The 23,077-nt window shown below is 42.7% G+C and overlaps 2 protein-coding genes across 2 annotated transcripts; both read left to right on the forward strand.

Moving 5' to 3' along the window:
* Positions 1-4,745: 4,745 nt before the first annotated feature.
* LOC135713262 (uncharacterized) lies at positions 4,746-6,995 on the forward strand. The gene has a single exon (XM_065236352.1). The coding sequence runs from the start codon at positions 4,746-4,748 to the stop codon at positions 6,993-6,995; it is 2,250 nt and encodes a 749-aa protein (XP_065092424.1).
* Positions 6,996-9,435: 2,440 nt separating this feature from the next.
* Positions 9,436-10,930, forward strand: LOC135713263 (uncharacterized). The gene is made up of 3 exons (XM_065236353.1): positions 9,436-9,587; positions 9,648-9,843; positions 9,899-10,930. Exons 1-3 carry the CDS (start codon positions 9,436-9,438, stop codon positions 10,928-10,930), a joined length of 1,380 nt encoding a protein of 459 aa, XP_065092425.1.
* The last annotated feature ends 12,147 nt before the right edge of the window (positions 10,931-23,077 follow it).

A 23,077-nucleotide genomic window follows, 5' to 3' on the forward strand; every position in this document is an offset into this window, starting at 1 on the left:
AGTTCACTCATAATCGCCAAAAGTGCAGGAACTCAGCGATGACTTAATTTGCCTCATGTTTTCCCAGGATTTTCCAGGGAAAAATTCCTGAATTCTAGAAAAGTAAAGATTGGATTCACTCAGTCTATTGGTACTACTCCGAGACTGAATACAATTTTCGTCAATTTCCTCATTTTCCGGCAGATTTTTTAGGTTTTCCACAGGAAACCATGGGACAAATTTTACTCATCGCTGAGTTCCTGCACTTTTGGCGATTATGAGTGAACTAAACTCAAATTTGAGTCGTTCTCATTCGCCGTGTAGTGAAAGCGATCGGGAAACTCGACGAAGTAGAAGTGCCGATAAAACTAAACGTGGTCCCCAATTGTTGTGATGGCTAACCGCAACGGTAAGGTAGTTTCGTCTGGACCGGGATCGAATTGCCGTTCGTGAGGAATCAGATCAGATGGCTATTGACAGTCAAGTGAAATACTCGAAAATCCGGGAAGAAGATGTAAATGCCGACGGGTCTAAAAAATAAGTGTTGAAGTTAGTGAATCGGTTTCGATCAGTAGGCTGGCAACCCCATATCAATCCTAGAAAGGGTCTAGTATAAAAGAGTAGCGGATTCAAAACAAACTGCCTTGGCAACCTATGCCTAGGTGATTTCCAGCAACACTACCAATGTTATCAAGATAGGCGCTGCTCAATTGGCTCTGGCTTTGACAGTTCGTTGGGCTTAAAACCAGCTCCTCTCTTATACTAGACCCTTTCTAATTTTGATAGGTAAATACAGTGAAATTTACCTTTAAATTTTGGTTGCTGAAAATAGTCAATGGATGCTACCAAGGGGTGAGACAGCTTTACTCTGAGTTCCGTTTTTGCTGCGAGTAACTCGCGAGTAACTCAATGTACCTCAAAATTAAATCGACGTTCATCGATTTACTGTCTGTTTACTCCTTGGCTTACTCCGTTTAACGCCTTCATATCGACAGTGAGCATGCATAAGGGCGTATACGGTATGATCGATTCTCTTCATAGATTTTCTCTTTGCATTGCTACAGCTAAGCGAAACAATGCTCTAGAATTTGTTCAATGCAGAGTTGTAACAGGTTGTATTGGCTATCAAAAACAACGGCAAATGCACCGAGAAACGTTGAATCTAGCGAGTTATTAACAAAAGAGAAAATCGACGAAGAGAATCGATCATCGCGTTTACGCCCTTATGCATGCTCACTGTCGAAATCTAGCAAGCTATTAACAAAAGAGAAAATCGACGAAGAGAATCGATCATCGCGTTTACGCCCTTATGCATGCTCACTGTCGACTTATTTACGAAAGAGAGAGTCGATGAAGAGAATTGAGAATTGAGAAAATGTAGATTTTGTCTATTTGAAATCGGAGTTAGGTAACCTGAATGACACGACGAGAGCGGAATGGTCAGCATCTAGACTGATTAGTGGCCGGTAATGCGAAATCATTTGCCAGGACAAGATCTAACAAACGTCCGTTTCGGTTGGGAAAAGTGTTTCTTGACTAAACCCGTGTAAGTTAAATCCGGGGGGAGAGGTAGCTCATCGATTCTTCCGGTTCGCCTCCTAGCATCGTGCTATAAGGTACCAGGCGATAACCAGGGTAGTTGATCGATAGCTCAACGACGTCATTTCGTTGGCGTCTGCAATGGGAAATTCTCATAGCAGGCGTTGACGATGGGACGTTGTCGAGTTGGTGAATAACAACTATCGTGGTAACTCACCGATTACCTGTCGATCTGCCAAATTTGGAAAGACGTCTGCATTGAATTGTCTCATATAATAATATTCCGCCCACTATGTTACAAGAAATTGCGAGTAGCTGAGTGGAATGGAGATAAGTTAAGCATTGGGTACAGGACCTAGTCTTCCCTGGGTGGTGCCAGAAGATGAGCGCAATAGAATCATCAAGTTGCCATAAGGCACGGAATGAGACTATTGCATGGCTGGGTAGTCAAAGTCTTCCATTCGTTAGTCATTTCAGGTGGATTAGAACAGGTTTAGGTTTAGGGTGGGCGTTGGCCAGAGTTGGATTTTTCAGATGTAATCCTGGATAGGACCCTGTCATTGAACGACACGTGGAACTTAATGAAGGCCTAAGTACTTTTTCGTAGTTTTTAGTTTTCGGATTTGAAAGATCGTCGGTTACAGTGGCCTGCTTACTGAGCAGAAAAACGCGGTCCCAGGTCCTTACATATCAAAGAGATTTATGGTAAAATCGCTTGTGTATCGTTTTTTTTGCGAAACTCGTTGTTGTCGTTGGTTCCGGGTTTGAATGGATACAAAAATTTGAGCAACGATATTATGTGAATTTAGGGGCTCGGTGGCCTTAGAGCAACCGTTTTTGCTTACTGAGCAGAACATCATGAGTCTAATATCAGGCCCTTCCACATTCAAGATTCGTCAATCGTTTTATTTGTTAATATGACTACATGGTACTAACAGCAACTCGGTGATTAAAAAGGTGCTCGTCTGCCTAGTGGCAAACGTTTTTGCTTACTGAGCAGAAGACCGTGGGTTTAGTCCCAAGCTCCTTCGCGTTATATGATCGTTAGGACATCAATTCACCTTATCGTTTACCAAAACGAACCCTGCTGCAAACCCAACCCTTTTATCCAACATCCCAGTGATTCCTCGTGGAAGTGCAGAGGTGTTCTCGGCTTCCATCAAAGCGAGTGTCACGTCAACACATTCCTACCCATTCCTTTCTTGACCTGTGTTCGGGCGCGGCCGGCGCCGGTATTGCCTAATTTAAGATCACCAGTTTTTACACATTGAGGATGATTGCTAGTCCCAAGCATCGTCTATTGGTTCTCTGTGTAATTACAGCTGATCTGGCAATAACAGAGTAGCAACCGTGGGCGGTCGAACTAGCTCAAGCTCAAACTAAACCCGTGTTAGTTAAATCCGTCCAAAAAAGTACAGCAAGCCACCGGCATATGCGATAGCAGTGGGTCAATGAATAGTGTGCCGCTGTCGGTAAAGCGCCACTGTAAACCCGCTTGGTTGTAGTCACCAAATAATAGTACGGTAGAGCGGTGACTCAATCGAGACCTAACGATGATGCTCACGGATGATCGTGCAGTCAACAGGTAGACAACGCCAAAAATGAGAATGTTCTGTGGAAATTCCACGACAATCCAGAGCTGTCCCAGCAGGCTGTAAATGGGCGAGTTACATAGGTAGTTGGTTAGGCTAGTTGAGTCAGCAGCCAGAAAGCCTCCACCGCGCGATTTTCGACTGTTCAGGGACGTCACGTTTCCACATCAGTACGATCAAATCATATTCAACCTCCGCAACAGCCAAGAAAATCGAGTCGATTTTAGTCCTCAGCCCACGGACGTATTGATACTTGTTTTTAATTCGTAGGCCATTCGAAGAGCGATCCCGGGAGCTGGGAACCGAAAAAATTTAGGACTTCAGAATCGCAATCATACTCCCCTGGAGTTGTAGGCCGAAAGTCTCCGATTTTGGTTGTTGTTTTGCTTGACAACAGCTTTTCGGCTTCGCACCTCCATATGTTGCTGTGATGCGAAAAGTGAGAAAGCAAAAGACAGCGTTCTTGCTCACTAAGCAATGTGAGTTACTCGAGGTGCCCCAAAAGCAACTCTGAAATTGCTCATTGAGGAGCTGTCTTGCCCCTTGGATGCTACCATTGAGTTTTACCTTGAGCTTAATACTGAAAAAAGCATAGTGTTCCATTAGCATTAGGGTACCAATTAATGTTTGGTGATCGTCGAATTTTACAAACGGACCATAGTGTTAAGATCTAATTTCCGCCATATCCGCACTTTACCTATTGTTCGTACATCGACGAAAAGTGTATCGGCGCGCCATCTAGGAGTCAACCCTCATGGACCGACAGCATAAACCATTCTCGTTCGTCGATCATGGCGCCCGGCTAAAAAGAGAATTGTCGGTCTCACTCTATCCGGTCTAGGAATATATATTATAGGAATCCCCTATAAAAGGCCGACTTGTCAACGTGCTCGTCCTCTTTTCGTGCGACAACTCGACACCCATCGACAGCGAACCAGAATCACAACAAACAAAGTGAAACCGAAAGTTCAGTGTAGTTTTTTTGAATTATATTTTTAGAAGTTAGAAATAAAAGTAGTGACCTAGTTACGTTAGTAATTAAATTACAGAAGTCTGTAGCTATTCACTTGTGCTCTATATCGGCGTGATATTAGAAATAATAGGAATCTAAAAATAAAAGAAATCGATTTCAAAAGACTTTCGTGTTCCCGTTGTGCTCTGTGGTGCCCTGAAAGAAGAAAATTTAACACAGAACTACTGTTCTCCGCTGATCCATCGAAGATTTGGTCCTTCGAACCAAATTGGACGTTGAAACTCCGACCTTTCTGGAACCCTCCCGTGGAGAAGCAAACCGCCATTGCACCCGTGAGACGAGTCACGTAGGATCCGCCATCGTAGCCACTGAGGGAATCACAAAAGCCCATTGGCTGATACAATCGATTCAAGGCAATTCATTGCCTTTAAAAGGTAATTAGCATTCCTATTATTTCTACCTCTCCTTTTTTGGGCTACGCGGTCTTTCGTTTTGCAGAACCGCTGAATCCCGTAACCCGCATTCATCTTTACCGCAGCTGCTTGGAATTATTCAATACAAGGCACTAATTGCCTTCAAAAAGGTAATTAATTTTCCAATAACATTTACTCTCTCTCGTGTGAGCTACGCGGTCTTTCGCATTACAGACCCTGCTCAACACCATGTCTACCGATCTCATCAAGGCCTTCGTCGATAGTAACGATGAAGAAACCGGTGCGTGTGAGATCCCGGTTCGCCTAGACAATCTCGACGCTCTATGGACTGAGTTTAAGCTAGTCCAGTCCGAGCTTGAGACACTTGACGAGGCCACTATCGACCAGCAGCTAAAGCAGCGAACCGATTTCGAGACAGCATACTATCGTGTAAAGGGATTTTTGCTGTCAAACAATAAAACGCCTTCCACACCCTGCCTGAATACTGCTTTGAGCTCGCAAATCCCTGCTTCTTCATCGTCGCATGTCCGCTTACCTGATGTGAAGTTGCCCGTCTTTAATGGAAACCTAGACAACTGGCTCAACTTTCATGACTTGTTCGTTTCGCTGGTTCACGCATCGCTCGAGTTGTCCAATATCCAGAAGTTTTATTATCTACGTTCTTCTTTGGCTGGAGATGCCCTGAAGCTGGTTCAAACGATTCCTATAAGTGCGAACAACTATCCAGTCGCTTGGAACCTGCTGGTAGACCATTTCCAAAATCCTTCTCGATTGAAGCAATCCTACCTTGACGCTCTTTTCGAGTTTCCTACGTTGAAACGTGAATCTGCTGCCGAACTTCATTCGCTGGTTGAAAAGTTTGAAGCCAATGTCAAGGTCTTGAAGCAGCTTGGTGAAAAGACTGAGTTTTGGGATATCATCCTTATACGAATGCTGAGTATCCGTTTGGACCCAACCACTCGACGAGACTGGGAGGAGTATTCGTCAACGAAGGATGCCATCGCCTTCAACAATCTTACGTCTTTTATTCAGCGAAGAGTAACTGTCCTACAAACAATTCAGGGGAAAGTTGTGGAAGCTCCAGCGTTCACTCAGCAGCTCAAGAAATCTGCTCAACGTCCGGTTGCCAGTCATGGGGCCAGCCAATTCAACTTCGGTCGGAAATGTATCGTCTGCTCCGATCACCATCCGCTCTATTTGTGTTTGTCGTTCGCCAAACTCGACTTGGTGGCTAAGGAAAGGGAGGTTCGACGACATCAACTCTGCCGTAACTGCCTACGACAGGGTCATCATGCTCGGGACTGTCCATCGGCTAGTTCTTGCCGTAAATGTCGAGGTCGCCACCACATCCAGCTCTGCTCTGAGGAGAAGTCAGTCGCTGCGAACTCCAGGACTACGGATTCTTCTCAAACCAAAACACCAACTACTTCTACGTCTGGTGAACAACCAATGGCATCCGTGTCAGCTGTCGTCAATATGGTCGACGACAATGGGACTGCACATGTCGCAAGAGCTCTCCTCGACTCCGGTAGTGAATGCTGCTTTATTACCGAGTCTTTCTCGCAGCTTGTCAAGGCAAAGCGCTACAAAGTCTCTGTACCGATTTCGGGGATAGGACAATCATCGACATATGCAAGGTACAAGATCGTCTCTACTGTTCGTTCGAGAGTTTGCGATTACTCCACCTCGGTTGAATTCCTGGTCCTGCCTAAGGTTACCATAGATCTACCGACTGCTTCTTTCGACGCTAGCTCGTGGAAAATTCCTCTTGGTGTTCAATTAGCCGACCCGGCTTTCTACAATGCAAACCCCATCGACATTATCATCGGCGCTGAGGTGTTCTTCGATCTATTCAAGTTTTCTGGGCGTATCCAACTTGGCAATTCTCTTCCGACCTTGGTTAACTCGGTCCTCGGTTGGATAGTATCTGGAAAGGCTTCGTACGGTACTCCTACGACTCCAGTAATCGCCAACGTTGCCACTGTTGCTGAACTACACCAGTGGATGGAGAAATTCTGGGCCATCGAAGAAAACGACACTTCACCTTGCTACTCCGTCGAAGAAGCAGCTTGTGAAGAACACTTTCAACGATCGGTTAGGCACAACTCTGAAGGAAGGTACATCGTTCGTTTACCGATAAAGGATGACGTCATCAAGCAAATTGGTGACAACCGTCGCACTGCTGTTTACCGTTTTCGGATGCTGGAAGGTCGCCTCGGTCGCAACTCCGAACTTGCCCAGCCATATCGTGATTTCATAGACGAGTACCTTGCTTTGGGTCACATGAAGCAAGTCTTTGACTATCAATCACCTCCGTCCCCATGCTATCACATGCCTCACCACGCTGTGGTTCGAGAAGAGAGTACTACAACAAAGCTACGAGTAGTCTTCGATGCATCGTGCACTCATTACCGTCCAGCAAGAGATCCGTTCAATCATCATGCGTTCCAGAATCCGTCGAGTGATGATCATCGCTGACGCCAAGCAGATGTATCGTCAAGTTTTAGTAGACGAGCGTGACACTCCGTTTCTACGAATAGTCTGGACGCCATCACTGAACCAGCCATTGGGTACCTACGAGCTCCTAACAGTTACCTACGGTACTGCAAGCGCACCGTTTCTCGCTACTCGAGTTCTCCTGCAACTGGCAGACGACGAGAAGGACAGTTATCCTGAAGCAGCTGAGGTATTGCGTAAAGACTTCTACGTAGACGACCTTTTCTCAGGAGCAAGCAGCATCGAAGAAGCAACTAAGCTCCGTCAACAGCTAGAAGCACTCCTAGCCAGAGGCGGATTTCAACTTAGAAAATGGGCATCTAACGAAGAAGCAGTTTTGGAAGGTCTCGCACCGGAAAACCGAGCTCTCAAAGCCTCAATTGATCTGGATCGTGACCAATGCATTAAGTCTTTGGGTCTTCATTGGAAACCCGCTTCGGATCAACTGAAATACCACATCGAGCTTCCGGTGGACTCGACTGATTTTCCTCTCACTAAGCGAATAGCTCTATCGCAAATTGCTCGCTTTGAACAAACAATGGAATTTTTCTATCAGAGGTTTTTCGTTCATGATAAATTTATTCTGGAGATAAAGGTCTTCCGGATGCTCAATTCAGATCATCTCGGAATTTTCTCACAACACAGCGGTAGTGTGAACACTAACATATTGTATCTGGATATCCTAACCATCTTGAAAGCGGCTGGTTTCAACAAAGTTCTTTCCGTATCCAAGGTCTTCCGAATAATAAACAGTAAAGCTTGGTTCATACCTATGTGTATGAATTCCAGACCTACGTGGTCACGAAACGTCCATTAAAAACTTCCCGAATATGAAAAAAGTCAGTTAATCAGCCACAATATCGAATTCTGATCCCTACACGTCACGCCGATAGCAAAAATACCCATATTGCGGGGTATTTAACTAATATAAGAATTTCCAAGCTTTTCTGTAACTAGAAGCCACCATCTTGGATTTCAAAATCACATCAGACATCGATTTCCGGTTCCTACACGTCACTCCGATTCCAAAAATACCCATATTGTGGGGTATTTGACGGAATTTCCAAGTTTTTCTCTAACCGGAAGCCGCCATCTTAGATTTCAAAATGGCGTCAACTCTCGATAGAGCTGGAATTAGGGCGTAACAGCCTGTGTAAACAATGCCTTCTCTCGTTGATTGCCAGGAATTCAATGCACGCCTACACAAACCAACATATCCATCGAGTAGGGGAAGTCATCCCAACTCGATGGTGATGTCGATTTGCCAGGCAGAGCCATGACCTTTGTGAAAGCATGGAGAGAAGTCATTGTTTACAAAGGCTGTTACGCCCTAATTCCAGCTCTATCTAGAACTATGGTTTTCTGGTCCTTACACGTCACTCCGATTCCAAAAATACCCATATTGTGGGGTATTTCACAGAATTTCCCAGTTTCGCAAAATCGCAATAAAAAAACTTCGTCAATTGTGATTTACTTCGTAAAACGAGGGACGTAAATTGAATACTGCATAAAAAAGAATTCGTAAACGGAGGATTCAGTGTACATTAGACTGATGCAAAATTTGACTTTTTCGCTCCACAGTGCTTAAATGGTTTCAAATCGGGTCCTGATTAGCCTCCCAAAGTTACAACTCATTTGGTTAGAAACAGACTTCGCACAAGCCATTTGAAGTTTACTTGTAAATTACTATGGGACATCTCAACTTTTTGTTCATTGCCTTCTAGTCTTTTTCCATATTAAGCTGCGAAACAGTTCGATAGCCATTCTTATAGAAAATTTTCTCAGCTACAACTTTGCTGAAAATCGTTTCTATGGAAAACGAGACAGGAAAAAGTAATTAATTATTTAAGAGATTGGTAAACTTATGACATGATCAAGCAGCTGCTCTGTAGGCAACACTGTATTTTGCAGTGTGACATAGTAGCCATGATTGTTGTGTCCTATTCAACGCCCCAAAAACACCAATGTTGCCTGCTGAGCAGTTGATTGAGCATGATCATAAGACATCAGCGTATTGAACCATTGATAACTTTCGATCCTTGCATTTAATCAAAATGTGATCTTTAGCAAAGTTGTAGCTGGGAAAATTTCCTACAAGTACAGTAGAAAGTTTTTGAAGCAGACCGATATGGTGGATTATTAGACAGACATGAACAAAAATCTTGGTTTTACCATAGTAATTCCCATATAAACTTCAAATGGTTTGTGCCATCTCAGTTTCTCACCATATGGGTTCAAATTTTGAGAGGTTATTCAGGATCCGATTTGGAATTGTTTAAGTATTGTGGAGCGAAAATTTCAAAATTTGCATCACTCTAGTGTACATACTAGGCTTTAGGAGCAGATTAGCAAACTTCATTCAACGCAGCATACCATGATCCAAAAACCTGCGTCAGTGCGCACCTGTCAAAACGTATTCAAAATGGAGGGTAACCTACCAGCAAGTCCGGTCTTGGAACGTGACATCCTGGAAGCAAACAACCGCCAAGAAGAGCGTCGGTTGAGTACCGAGAATGCCCTGGCTAATGCCCGGAATCTGCTGCTTTCCCAGATCGGAGACAATGGTGACAATATGTAGATGCTTTCCATTTTGATCGTCGAGCCATAAAATGTAATGCAGTATTTTTATCCAAGGTTCACTCTACTGATGCGCTTGGTATCCAGAATACTTGCCGAAAAGCCGAAAAATGCCGTCGAACTGTTCGAAGAGTACTGCCGACTGGTCAAGCAGGGGCATTTCATCCATCCGGACTACAAAATTACAAATGTCAAAGGAGCTGAAAACGAGCTGAAGGTGGACTTTGCCAACGTTGTGCTTCGCAAAATCAAGGTAGTTGTCGCTTCTTTTTCCGCTCTTCTTTAAAATTTTAATGCGTCAGACTTAGTCGCAGGAAGGTCTTCGTCCTCCGCTGAACATTGCCCAGCTTGCCCCGCTCTGGGCCCAGATAGGTTTTGCCCTTCCTCCATCCATGGACTATTTCATTGACCGCCAGATGGAGCTGCTGCGCCGTGGTGAAAATGTCAAAGCCGTCCGCTTCTGGGGCACGGTTATCACTTTGACCGGAAGCTACTACGTCATTGAATTGGAACGGGACAGCTTCGAAGCCGTCCAACTGGAGCTTCAACTTAGCCAGGAAAAGGCTGAAATTGCCCGGGACGTTATAGAGGGACTCATCCGAATGACCGTCTCGGATGATTCGATCATATCCGACTGGTGCGGTGCCGAATCGATGGCCATGGAAATGATCGAACAGATTCTGGAGGCGGCCATTCCCCCCGATACGGACGAGCAGTTGGCAACGGCGGTCGCCATTCCCGTCATTGATCGGATCATCGAGGAAGCGATCGATGAGGCTCAGGAACCGGAAGTAGAACTCAGCGTGATGGGCAGCTTGGATGTGGTTTCCTGCAGTGCCACGCTGGCGTCATCGGATTTGAGTTTGAACCAGCTAAAGTTCGCATCGGCAAAAGCTCTGCTGGAGGTGAAATTGAATGTTTTTCGCTACTACGTCTGCAGTGATCCGTTCGATGGAGATTGGTCCGAGTTGCCGGGGGTAAATCTGGACAAGATTATCGCCTCCCGGGGCGCCAAACGTTTCTTCAAAGGGAATTTGGAATCGTCAGTTGGAAAAGTCACGGAACGCGACCATCTTCGAACCGTTCTGACTCGCATCTCAATGGACCGGTTTGGGACGGAGCAGCATGATAAATCAAACCCGCAACGGCGACAGTTCATTTCCGACCGAGACGTGACCGTTTATTACAAGGCCACCGGATTTGCACGCGAATGGCAAACAGCGTGTGCAGACGTGAAAAGTGCTCGCTGGCTTAAATCCTTCACCTGGCCCGGGTCGTTCGTCTACGGGGCGGAGGATTCTATCTACTGTGGATGGGGGGTGGAGGGATTGTGCTTGTGATGGAGCGTAGTATTCGATTTTTTTTTCCTGAAGATTGATCGCGAATTTCTATGTTTTTTTGGGTAGAATTAATCCGATGGGGGATTTTGTTGAAATAATAATTGGAGGCATTTTTTTTATTCGGAGTTAGATCTACATTTCATTGCATATATCGAAATATATTTACTCGATGCGAGGTGGCTAATCTAGCTTTATGATTCCTATGGTGGATTTATTGAGTAAATCCTCATTCGACACCGAAGTTGAATTTCAACTGGAAGCTGACATTGGTGATTGACATTGGATGAGGACTTTGTGCATTAAATTTCAATGCGTTTTTGTACCCTTAAGGGCCACTCACATTAGATCCGGATCTGACGCATTTAAGCAAACTAACAGCTAAATATATTGTCTAACTGTCAAATTTACGTCACGCGACGCAAACGGATCTAATGTAGGTGGCCCTTTAGTGACTCAAACGTCATGATAATTTGAAATCTCAACAGATCAATAATCAATCGTCGTGACGATGAAAAGGTTGTACGCGTAAAACGTCATAATACATTCGACGAAACAAGAATCAAATGTCAAGCGAAGGCACAAAAAGTGTTTTTGGCAACTATGAAAAATAAATACTCTTACTGGCATCTGTAAAAAATGTTCAAGCCATTAATGAACTCTTCGTTATGCAGCTTTGTTTGGATATGGTTCGTGCTCAAAAGTCCAAAATGAAGTGCAAAATAAATTCCTGCAACAGTGAATCGAGAAGAGGTAATATTTCCTGCTTCAATTTTCCACGAAATAAATCGGAATGTGGAGTGTGGAAAGCGTTTTCTGATTTTCCAGCAGACTTCCATCGAACCGGGCAGCACCGTATTTGCAGCGTTCAATTGTCGGGTATGGTGATGTATACTTTTGATTTTTAATTTACTCAATTAATTTAGTCAAGAAAAAAATTAAAATGAAGTGAAAATAAATAATAATTTGGCTACACTAATTGACAGTGCGTTTCGCTACATTCTACTTCGCCTCCGCTCATCGATGGAATCTATAGCATCTATATTCTGAATTCCTTTTAGTTGATTCCCAACTGACTTTTATATTGCATTGCAATCCGGAGACGTCCAAGTACACCACTCAGCTATGTGTGTAAGGGTGCAACACTACTTCATCATATGGGACCAGTAATGAAATTCTATGTTCACCAAGCCCACACAACTTCTATGATGCTGCCGCACTCTATTAGGCTAATTGAAAACAACATCAAAATTCGACGTCTTGTTCGACAATCTATGAATATTTTATCATCACAAACTGCTTCGGAGCAGTTCTCAGTATGGATGCGGAAGACCATCCTATCCCATCTTATCGCGTATGAGCTATGATTTTTCAATCATGTCGGTGAAGGATATTTCTCCAGAGCATGCTTGCACTATTCAACAAAAGACTCACTTGAAAGCAGCGTTGCCAGCTCAGTTGCAGGGAAATCTGGCATAGTCGAAATATAAAGTCTGAAAAATCTAGAAGACTCTGAATGAACCAAACAAACAAATGCTCAATTATCTCTGTGATATCCACAATGATTCAGTACTTATTGAATTGAGCTCAAACTTTTCTGCAGTAATTCAGTAATTTTAGAACTGAGTTCAAAGTGATTCCGATTCTTCTGAAGTGATGCAGTAGGAAGTGATAGCAAACATGATTGGATTGATACAGTACTTTCTGAAGTGATTCCGAAACTTTCTGAAGTGATTCAGTGCTATCCGAAGTTATTACAAGAATTAAATTAATTAATCTAGATTTAAAGTGTTTTAGTGTTGTCCGAAAGGATTCAGTATTTTCAAAAGTGATTCAGACATTTTCTAAAGTGATTTAGTACTTCCGAAGATTGTTGCTGTTGCTATTTATTAGTCACATTCATGTCACTTCTATTGGTTTTATTATAACAGTATGTGGGTGTGCTTAGAGTTATGTGAGGGAGAGTGTTAGTGTTTAAAGTGCAATTTAAATTTCACTCGCCTTTCTTATAGTTTGCTCATTTCAACGAGGTTCATCGTCTGCTTGCTTACCTCTTGTTTTTCACTTCTTTTCCATAAATTGCATCTGTACTTCTTCTTTATTCTATATGAGTGTACCCCATATACGTTAGGCATAATGGGCGTTAGGCATAAAGTCATTAGGCATAATGGACGTTAGGCATAAAATACCTTGCTGCTGTGCAACTCTAGAAACCTGCTTCGAGCATGGGGAACAATGCTTAAATTAGGCTAAGCGTTGAATAAAAAATGATACAAGTTAAACAAACATAGTTTATTTAACAAGCACAGTTTGGAATCCATTATTTATCAAATCATAAGTGCCGTAGCTACATATTTACTTAGATCCAAGATTAGTAGCGATAGCGGTTAAATAATCTGGCAATGAAAACTCAGCATAGTGTTGAACTATATCTTGAAATCAAACGTGGCAAACGTACCATCTGTAAACCAATACTTTGCCTGTCCAAGACGTCGCAAGGTTTCATGAGTTCCAAAAATTAAGGCTCTTTCATTATTGTCTCCGAAGTCAGCAATCAATAGACGGTCCCCATTATCATCCTTCTGGAATTCATCGGGTAGATTATGCCTAACGTCCATTATGCCTAACATCCTTTATGCCTAACATCCTTTTTGCCTAACGTCCATTATGCCTAACGTCCTTATGCCTAACGTCCTTTATGCCTAACGACCGTATGCCTAACGTCGTGTTCCCATTCTACATCGTCTTCTTTCTTCACCATCTTCTTTCTTCATGATCTTCCACATATCTTCTCTACATTATTTTTCGTTTTCTCCGTAGCCGTTCCTTACTATCCATTACAGTTCCGCTTCGCTTCGTCTGCATCCTCATCATCCTCATCATCTTCTCGTCATCTTTCTATGTTAGCTTGCTTTTATCCAACTTCTGTATGCATATACAATCCAACTTCCACTGTCCGGCAGTGTTTTTATGGAAGAAAAATGTTTGCAATATAATCTATTATTATCTTATAATTAGTCTTATGCTGATCCCAGCTCCCTTAGCTCAGTCGGTAAAGGCGCAGCTACAAAGCAAGACCATGCTGGAGGCGGCTGGGTTCGATTCCCGGTCCGGTCTAGGAATTTTTCGGGTTGGAAAATTTCTCGACTTCCCTGGGCATAGAAGTATGATTGAACTTGCCACACAATCATATCAATGCAAAAATTGTACAGGCATCGAAAGCTCTCAATTAATAACTGTGGAAGTGCATCTAGAACACTAAGGTGAGAGCACGCAATAAGCTAATATGCGATATGCAATAAGCTTAAAATGCGAAGAAGAAGAAGAAGATGCTGATCCCATTGCAAACAATTTTAGCCCGGAAGTTGAAAGGTGATAGTTCTGTTGAGATTCAGTAGCCCATTTCAGAATGCCTGGTCACTCACGTCCATTCCGAGGTTACTTTAACTTACAACAAGCCCCGCATACACGTAGTACCGATTTAAAATGTATATTGGTACTGCGTGTACACTTCCATCATCAAAGCAATTCCTGCTTTGTAGATGGCACGTATTTAGTAGGATACATATCATATTTTCATATCTAGTTGTAATCAGTTAGATCTCACCGCTTAGGTATTGTGTCCTTGCTGCTGAATCTTTGCCATCTCGATTCTCGTTGAGTCCTGTTGAATAATCGGCATCTGCAGTGGAATACTCTTCTCTCGCTTCCTCTATCACTTTTCGGTGCTTTTCGTATTTCTTTCTTGAATATTGTAACAATCCCATTCCCAACTGTCTGGCAGTGGCATTATGGATAAAATCTCCCTGCACTCAAGTAATCTGGCTGCTAGAAGCTTGAATCCGGGAGTTAGTAGATGACAGCTCTACCGCAGTTCCAATAGCCCATTTCAAGACCGCAATTATTCCGACGCTATGTTCACACAGCATAAGCCCCGCCCAATAGATTATCGATGATAATGAACCACTGATAATGTTTTGAAACTTTCAATTAAGCAGAAGAACAGTTCTTGATTGATGCGTATTGAATGAGCATCATAATTGATTTTATTTATATAACTGAGCTGTGCGTCTGCGCCAGCTGGAACAAGCTGCTGTCTTCCGGAACTCCATTATTCAACAGCAACTTAAAGGAGTGGGACTCCATTTGATCACCGCTACGCAATTCACTTATAATTTCACTACACAGTTTTTACAATTCCGCTTAAAATTTAATTATTTCAAATTAAATTGAATTTAATTTTAAATGAAAAGAAATACGCAGCAAAACAAAAATACGTCAATTCAGCAGCGCGGCTTACTTTGATCCAGTCCGCTTGCTTTATCCAATATTTTCTTTCATTTTCACACCACCATTGTAGTTTTCTTGCATCTCCCTTCGTCTTATCAGAATCCTTGTTTTCTTCGCCTTACTTCCCGCTTGTTCATCTTCTTTTTTTCTCCGATACGTCTACTGCTTCGTCTTCTTCATCCGTATCTTTGCTTGTTCTCGTATTCTAACTTAATTTTCGCAAAATTTCCATTTTCCGGCAACTTTCTTCCGGATCCGTCTTCTTCAGTATCCTCTCCGTCATCTACACATTTTTTGCATTTGATTCCGTTACGTTATCCACTTCATATACATCCGATCCATCTTATTTTGTTCCTTCTTCATCATCTTCTCGCTTCATGTTTGCTGTAGAATCTTCTTGCTCTTCTCTCTTTTTTTAAATTCCTTGAATTGTTTTCCATCGATCTAGTTTTCCGAACTGAGTACCAATGCTACCGACGCCAGGGAGGCAGCTACCACACCTGGACCCTAATTAACGACCCATCAACTCATAGATCGGGGACCAATGGTGTTGTTGTAGAACAGGAAGGCACTGCATAGTTTCCTTTTTTTTAATCTTTATCTCGATTGATGAATGAATAGAAGTAGGCATTGGAATATTAGGAATAAGAGAAAAACTATAAATGTGAGTATATGAGTATAAAACAGCAGTCAGTTAGAGTTGAACTAAGAATCCTTTCATTATCCAGCTTGAAGCAATAAAAACTGTATTCGCTTTCAAGAGTTTGTCTTCTTCGTCGCAACAAAAATCTTCAAGATTTATAATCGTTTCCATGGCGATGATTCCATCTTGCCGATGTGGTCGGCCGGATGATGCAGAGGAAAAAATAGTCGAATGCGAAATGTGTTAGCGCTACTACCATTTCTTTTGAGCCGACGTTAACGACAGTATCGAAAAGCAGAAGATCGGCATTTCGTTTGCTCGGTGTTTGCCTTGGAAGACTGCAACGTCAGATGATGCATTCTCGTTCACAGTCTGGAAAATCTACAACTTCAAGCGCTCGAGCAGCAAGAATCGAGCTGGATTTGCAGCGACTGGAGGAGGAACGAAAAATCCAGGAAAACGCGGCCCAGGAGAAACTACGCGCTGAGCAGGAGTAGGTATCTCAAGCGGAAATATGTTTTGTTGCAGGCTCGCCTTGAGGAGCAAAATGATAACGGTAGCGATCAAACTTCGGAAACAGCGAGCAAATCGTTCGGAGTTGGCTCGAGAATCAACCAAACGTGAGTACGAGTACTCGAGTCAATGGTCCAAATGTGCAGTTCCCTGCTGCTGGAAATCTTTCCCAGATTCGGATTTTTTCCAAACAACTTCCTCCCATGGCGAATGTTCCCATAGCAACGGGAAACAATCTCGCTCAGCAGGACGAAGATGTTTCCAGTAGCACGAACATAATACGCACCCCAAAACAACATGCTGAAATTGTTCACACAAGTTTTCCCTCACGTGGACAGGTGCAGACGACTTCACAGCAGGAGTTCCCTTCTTCGGCAATGGAAGCGAGCGCTTCCTTCAACGAACCAATGAGCAAAATTATGAAAGATGTTCAAGAGCTTCGAGAGTGCGGTCAGCTGTGGAAAATCCACAACCAAATCCGAAAATACATCGAATGCAAGTCTTACGAGAGCAACCGCAGCATGGCGGTGAACATTTGAATAGGACGCTACAGAGAATACAGCCAACCAGCGAACTGTATGAGCAACACGACGATCAAGCGAGAGATCATTTACAAGCGGAGCAGAATCAACCGGTAGCAGTATCGTCATAAGCGGGACTACGGGTAGCAGAACAACTGTTCCATGCTTCAGCGGCCAGGTGGCCACCTGCTAACCAGAATCCATTGCCAACAGCCCCGGTAAGTCAAGCGTACTTCAATCATTCAAACTATTCACCAGTCGGGTATTCAATAAGCCAACCCAATGTGACCTATAATGCCCAACGACAAATTGCTTCAAATACGCCTCATGTCAATACCGAACCATGCATACCCCCCCCATTTTCCTATCACTCCCGAAGCTCCACCGATGCAACAGAACATGTCGCGTGTACCAATCAATCTGTTACCCACCGTGCATGCAGTGTCCAGCAATATCTCGCCAATTGTATCGCCGTTCGTATCAACATTCAACAATAGAATCCCGGTGCAACGGCAGGAGCATGAGCGACAGCAGCAGCATGAACGGCGGCAGCAGCACTAGGAGGAGATGGGGCAGCAGGAGATGCGACAGAAGGAGCGGAGGCAGCAGCAGGATCAGCAGCAGCAGTAGAAGGTGCGGCAGCAGCAGCAGCAACAAGAGCAGCAACAGATGTTCAGCGCACCCACCCCCCAACAACTTGCAGCAAGACATGTCGTTTCCAAAGAATTACCATTTTTTTCGGGTGATCCTATGGAGTAGCCTTTGTTCCTGAGTTGCTACCAAAATTCTGCTGATATGTGCGGGTTCTCAGACGGAGAAGATCTCATGTGACTCCAACGATTTCTTCGTGGTGCTGCTTTGGAAGCGGTAAGGAGTCACCTTATGAATCCTGCGTCGGTACCTTTGGTTTTGGAAACACTGAAGATCTTGTACGGGCGTCCAGAGATGGTGATCAATTCGCTTCTACAGAAGGTTCGTTCCACACCAGCTCCAAAACCTGAGAAGCTGGAGACGCTCATCAGTTTCGGTATCACTTGTCAGAACTTATGCGAGCATTTACCGGTTAGGAGGTCAAATGGCTCATTTGTCAAATCCATCGTTACTCCAGGAACTCGTTGATAAATTACCAGCAAACATAAAGCTAGACTGGGCCATATATAAGAGACAGTTTGCTGTAGTAGATCTCAACGTGTTTGGAGACTATATGGGAAACATCGTGGGGGCCGTTAGTGATGTGACTGTACCAAATTCAGCGGACGGTGAAGCCCAAAGAAAAGGAGAAATTGTTCGTGAATGCTCACTCTTCCGATGGAACAGATTCAAAGAATGAAGGTCGTCAATTTGGGAACATACTACGTAAGGAAAATCATCTACCAAAAAGCTGGTCATAAATCAAAAGCCTGACATGTTTTTTTTTGATTTGGAATTGAGTGAACGCTGGAAAAAAGTACAAGAAAATCATCTCTGTCGACGTTGTCTTATGGCTCACGGAAGATTTCCCTGCAAAGCGCCGAACTGTGGAATAGCAAAGTGCAACGAACGCCATCATATACTACTACATCCAGGAAATCCGGAATCTATCACCAATCCCTCAGAAGCACCATCAACTTCAGGAACTTTGTCAATGCATCGCCAACTTCATCATTCTATCATGTTCAGAATCTTACCAGTGACACTCCATGGGAAGAGCCGAAGTCTTGAAACTTTCGCATTTCTTGATGAAGGATCATCGACGACACTGATGGAAGAAAAAATCGCAGAAACGTTGGAATTGCAAGGGGAGACGCATACTCTATGCCTACAGTGAACCGGAGACGTTGAACGAATGTAAGAAAATTCAACGATGGTTGAATTGGAGATTTAGGGTTTTGGAACTCGCGAATATTCTGAACGACGTCCATACTGTATCATTTCTTCAGTTACCTATTAAGTCGTTGAAATTCTATGAACTCAGCAAGCAATATCCATATCTGCGTGGAATACCAGCACACAACTACCAGGACGCTGTACCAACAATATTAATCGGCTTGGACAATACGCGCTTGAAGCTTGCGCTAAAGGTTAGAGAAGGTAAAAACGGAGAACCGGTAGCTACCAAAACAAGATTGTGATGGGCAGTATATGGACAAGTACCTGCAGCATCAACAACGGACTATAATCATCAGCTGCACATTTGCAAGCTAACTGTTGAAGAAATGAAGTCGCTTGATCCAAATCGTCTATGGTACTTGCCATTAGGAGTTGTCATCAATCCAAAAAAAAAACAAATAAAGTGCGACTAATATGGGACGCCGCCGCAAAGGTTGGAGGACACAGCTTCAATTCAGCCATGTTATCTGGACCAGATCTCCTTACGTCGCTCCTATCGGTTCTTTGCAGATACAGACAACGAGAGATTGCAACCAGTTTTTCTTCGGCAACCGTTCCATTTGAACTGCATGTAAATCTGCTGTTCTATTATCGGCAACTCGAAATCAGCTACAATTTGTAGTGCGTGTGTTTCATTTCAAGAAAACCCTGCTAGATTGCTTTTTATCAGTGGTAAAAATATAGTCAAATTGAAGCTGAAAGCATAAAGAATCGTTTGCATGCATTCAGCGAAGTGTTTTCGTAAGAAAATCCAGTGAAAATAGTGTTTCAATTTGGGTTGCCGAAAATAGTCTGTCATGCCGAAGCCGTCATTTCCCCTATCTCTGGTTGGGGCAAACAAAAAAAAAGTTTTTTAGTCTCTGCCGCTTTTCACCACATGGTTCACAGGATGCAAACTCTTCCTCTTAGCGATACAGGCAAATCAAAGGAAATAGCTCACATTTTTGAAATCGCTAGACCTAATGGGTATCAAGAAAAAAAAACAATTCAAGCAGTAATCGATAAAAGAACAAGGGATCTTTTTAGGCGTATTTCGACAACTCTTACACCAGTAACTGAGGGTTTAAAACGAGTAGCGGTGAATTTCGACAAAAACATTACCAAACCATTGATTTCAAAATTTAGAAGTTTTGGCCTAGATTTAGTATTCAGCAGTAGGATAAATCAGCTGAAGTCACTGTTAGGATCAACTAAAGATTCAATAAATGTCTTAGGGAAAGCCGGAGCCTACAAAATCTCTTGTCCGGATTGCAATAAAATCTACATTGGTCAGACGAAAAGGACTTTGGAAACAAGGTTTAAGGAACACATCGCAGAGGTAAAAAAGGCTAACAATGAGATGGATAAAGGGCTTCATTATGAATTCAAATCCAAGGTTGCAGAACATATCGTTACAAAGGGGCACAATTTGACTAAGGAAAACATTAATATCCTGCGGACTGTATCTTCGCCTTGGAAACTAGATGTAGCTGAAAGTCTAGAAATATTTAAACATAATCCATCAACATTGCTTAATAGAGATCAAGGAAACGGATACTCGAGACTCTTTAGCATGCTACCTAAAACAACACATCGTAGCATGCCTCTACCTGTTGGAGACTGAATTTAGGTACCTGTTTAGGTAAATTTTGACATGGCAGTGGATACCTGCTGATTAGTATATAACTCGTAGATAAAAGATGGATTCTTCAGTGGTGTTGAGTACTTGGCACTGATGAAGTCTGCAAGTAGTAGACGATTTTTGATCCTAGGCTTGTTGATTGCGTAATCGGTACTGAATGCTTTTTAATTGATTCTGGTGCTAATGTGAACACAATAACAGTCGATAGTTGGAACATGATCAAGAAAAAATGAAGATCGGTGGTTCATGATTTGGTAGATATTTTGAAAGCCTATGTCCATCAACGTCCTCTCGAGGTCGAGTGGTCTTTTAGAGCCTACATTGGAGTGGCAAATCGTAGGGAACCATTACATTTTTCGTTGTAAGGGGAACTCAACTATCATTGCTCGGATTTGAAACGTCACAGAAGCTGGACCTGGATGAAGATAGGAGTGATTATGTTCAAAATTCTCAAACTACCTTCAGTCTGGTGACGGATGCTCGATAATTTCCTAAGATTCTTTCCGACCCTGTCAAGTTCAAAATGGACGACTCGGTAACTCCGAAGAAAATTATTAGATATAACATTCCGAAAGCTTTTGAGAATGCTACTAGCGATAGGGTGCGGACTATGGAGTTAAAGGGAATGATCGAGCGAGCAGATAGGGAACATGATTAAGGAACATGATACGTCTCACCACAGCAAAAAAATTAGGAATATTACATGACATGTAAACCAAAACCATTTTAAAATTACATCGCTATGTTTTAGTTTAATTTTACATTAAAAATCATGCACATAATAGAAGCATGATAAAACTCATAAAATTACACGTTAATTCGATTAATTTTCTCTTACAGTTTAATATCACCACGTGATGTAAAAACTTATCGATGTTCGATTTTCAACGATGAAACCTATAAATTTACATGCTCGTGTAAATTTAAATCAACAAACATTGAGAAAGCTAATATGGCGGACGGACCGATTATTCGATCAGTTTTTTCTCCACTTGGTTTGTTTTGTTTTGTGCGCTCAGTTTTGGTTACACAGTTCGAAAAAGTAATGTAAATTTCTGTTCAGTATGATGCACATAAATGGAGCGTCACATATCATATAAGTTTACATGATATATCATGTAAAGTTCTGAGACATTTCATGCAATGTAGCAAATATTGTATACAAAAGCCCATTGTTGTAAACAACATTGTTTACAAGTTGCTCGGTTGCGTGAAATGAAATAGAAGTTTACGTGAATGAATGTTTACATCACTATTAAAATTCAGAATTTTTATCTGTGTATGTGGAACGATTTATCGTGCATACGCGCGTCCACAAATAGAAAATGGAGGGCAGACAAAATATTGATTAAAGCGGTTTTATTTAGTTCGTGCAGAAAATCAAAAATTTGGATATAGAAATATAGAAAAACATTCAAATATGCGCTCGTGGTTCCTTTTTTCTCCTAACTGATACTTTTGATGCAGCGGAGGAAGTGTAGAGTATGTACTGTGCCGTGAAGGCGGGTAATTCCACGTGCATGTGCTATAGCTCATGGGGTTCCTTATCAATACCAAACGGCGGATCGTCGCGCCTGCTGCCAATTCTTGAAACCACATCAGCAATGTTGTCATTTCCCGATACATGCTGGAACTTAAAACAATAATGATCCATCCGCAACATCCAACCTTCAGCTGTAGACAAAATCCGTTTCCCAACATCTTTGCCCTTCGCTTTTGTCATGAACATAAGTGCTTCGCTGTCACACCTCAATATGAATCTTCTTCCTAAAAGGTAGTAAGCGAATCTCTCCATTGACCAGATAATAGCCAACGCCTCCCTATGCAACTGCGGATAACGGCACTCTGCCGTGGTCAGACTTTTTGACGCACAGGCGATGATCCGTCGATTTTCGGTATCTGCTGTATCCTGTACTAAAACTCCTCCGATTCCCCAAGGTGATGCATCGGTGTACAAAATGGTAACATCGTTTTCATCAAAATACCCAACGTTTTAACAAATCATTCTCAGCTGCATCCTTCAGCGCGTCAAAAGCAATCTGACGCTCTTCGTTCCACTCAAATTTAATGTCGACTGACAATATCGGTTTGGTTTTATGCGCAAAATTACTGATAAACGGGCTATGAAGGTCAGCATACCTAGGAAGCTTCGAATTTCGGATATGTTTTTGGGCCTTTCGAACGATTTGATATCTGATATTTTCTGCTTGGTAGGTAGAATACCGCATCCGTCGATAGTGTACCCCAAAAAATCAACTGTTGGTTGTACATCGACTCTCTTCATTTATGGTGAGGTTATTTTCGAACAGCGTTTCTTTAACAGCCACCACATTTTTCCTCAGCTCTCTTGCCATAAATAAGAATATCATCGAGATAAACTATAACGTTTTTGAATTTGATCAACAATTTCTTCATCACCCGTTGGAAATGTTCGGGTGCACATGACAGACCAAAAGGCAACCTTTTGAAACGCATAAGTCCATTCGCGGTCATGAAAGTTATGACATGACGCACACTTTCGTGTAATTAATTGTAATGTTTAAACATGGAAATATGCGTCTTTTAAATCCAGCTTCGAGAAGAACATTGTCCCTTTTGGAATGTTTGACCAGATTTTCTCTAGCGATGGCATAGGGTAAGGTTCCCGAATTATTGCTTTGTTGACGGCCTTATAATCGATAACCATCCGGAAA

This window comes from Ochlerotatus camptorhynchus, unplaced genomic scaffold (assembly GCF_037179485.1).
Source record: "Ochlerotatus camptorhynchus isolate MF236.1 unplaced genomic scaffold, CSIRO-AGI_Acam_v1.1 ptg000550l, whole genome shotgun sequence".
NCBI lineage: Eukaryota > Metazoa > Arthropoda > Insecta > Diptera > Culicidae > Ochlerotatus > Ochlerotatus camptorhynchus.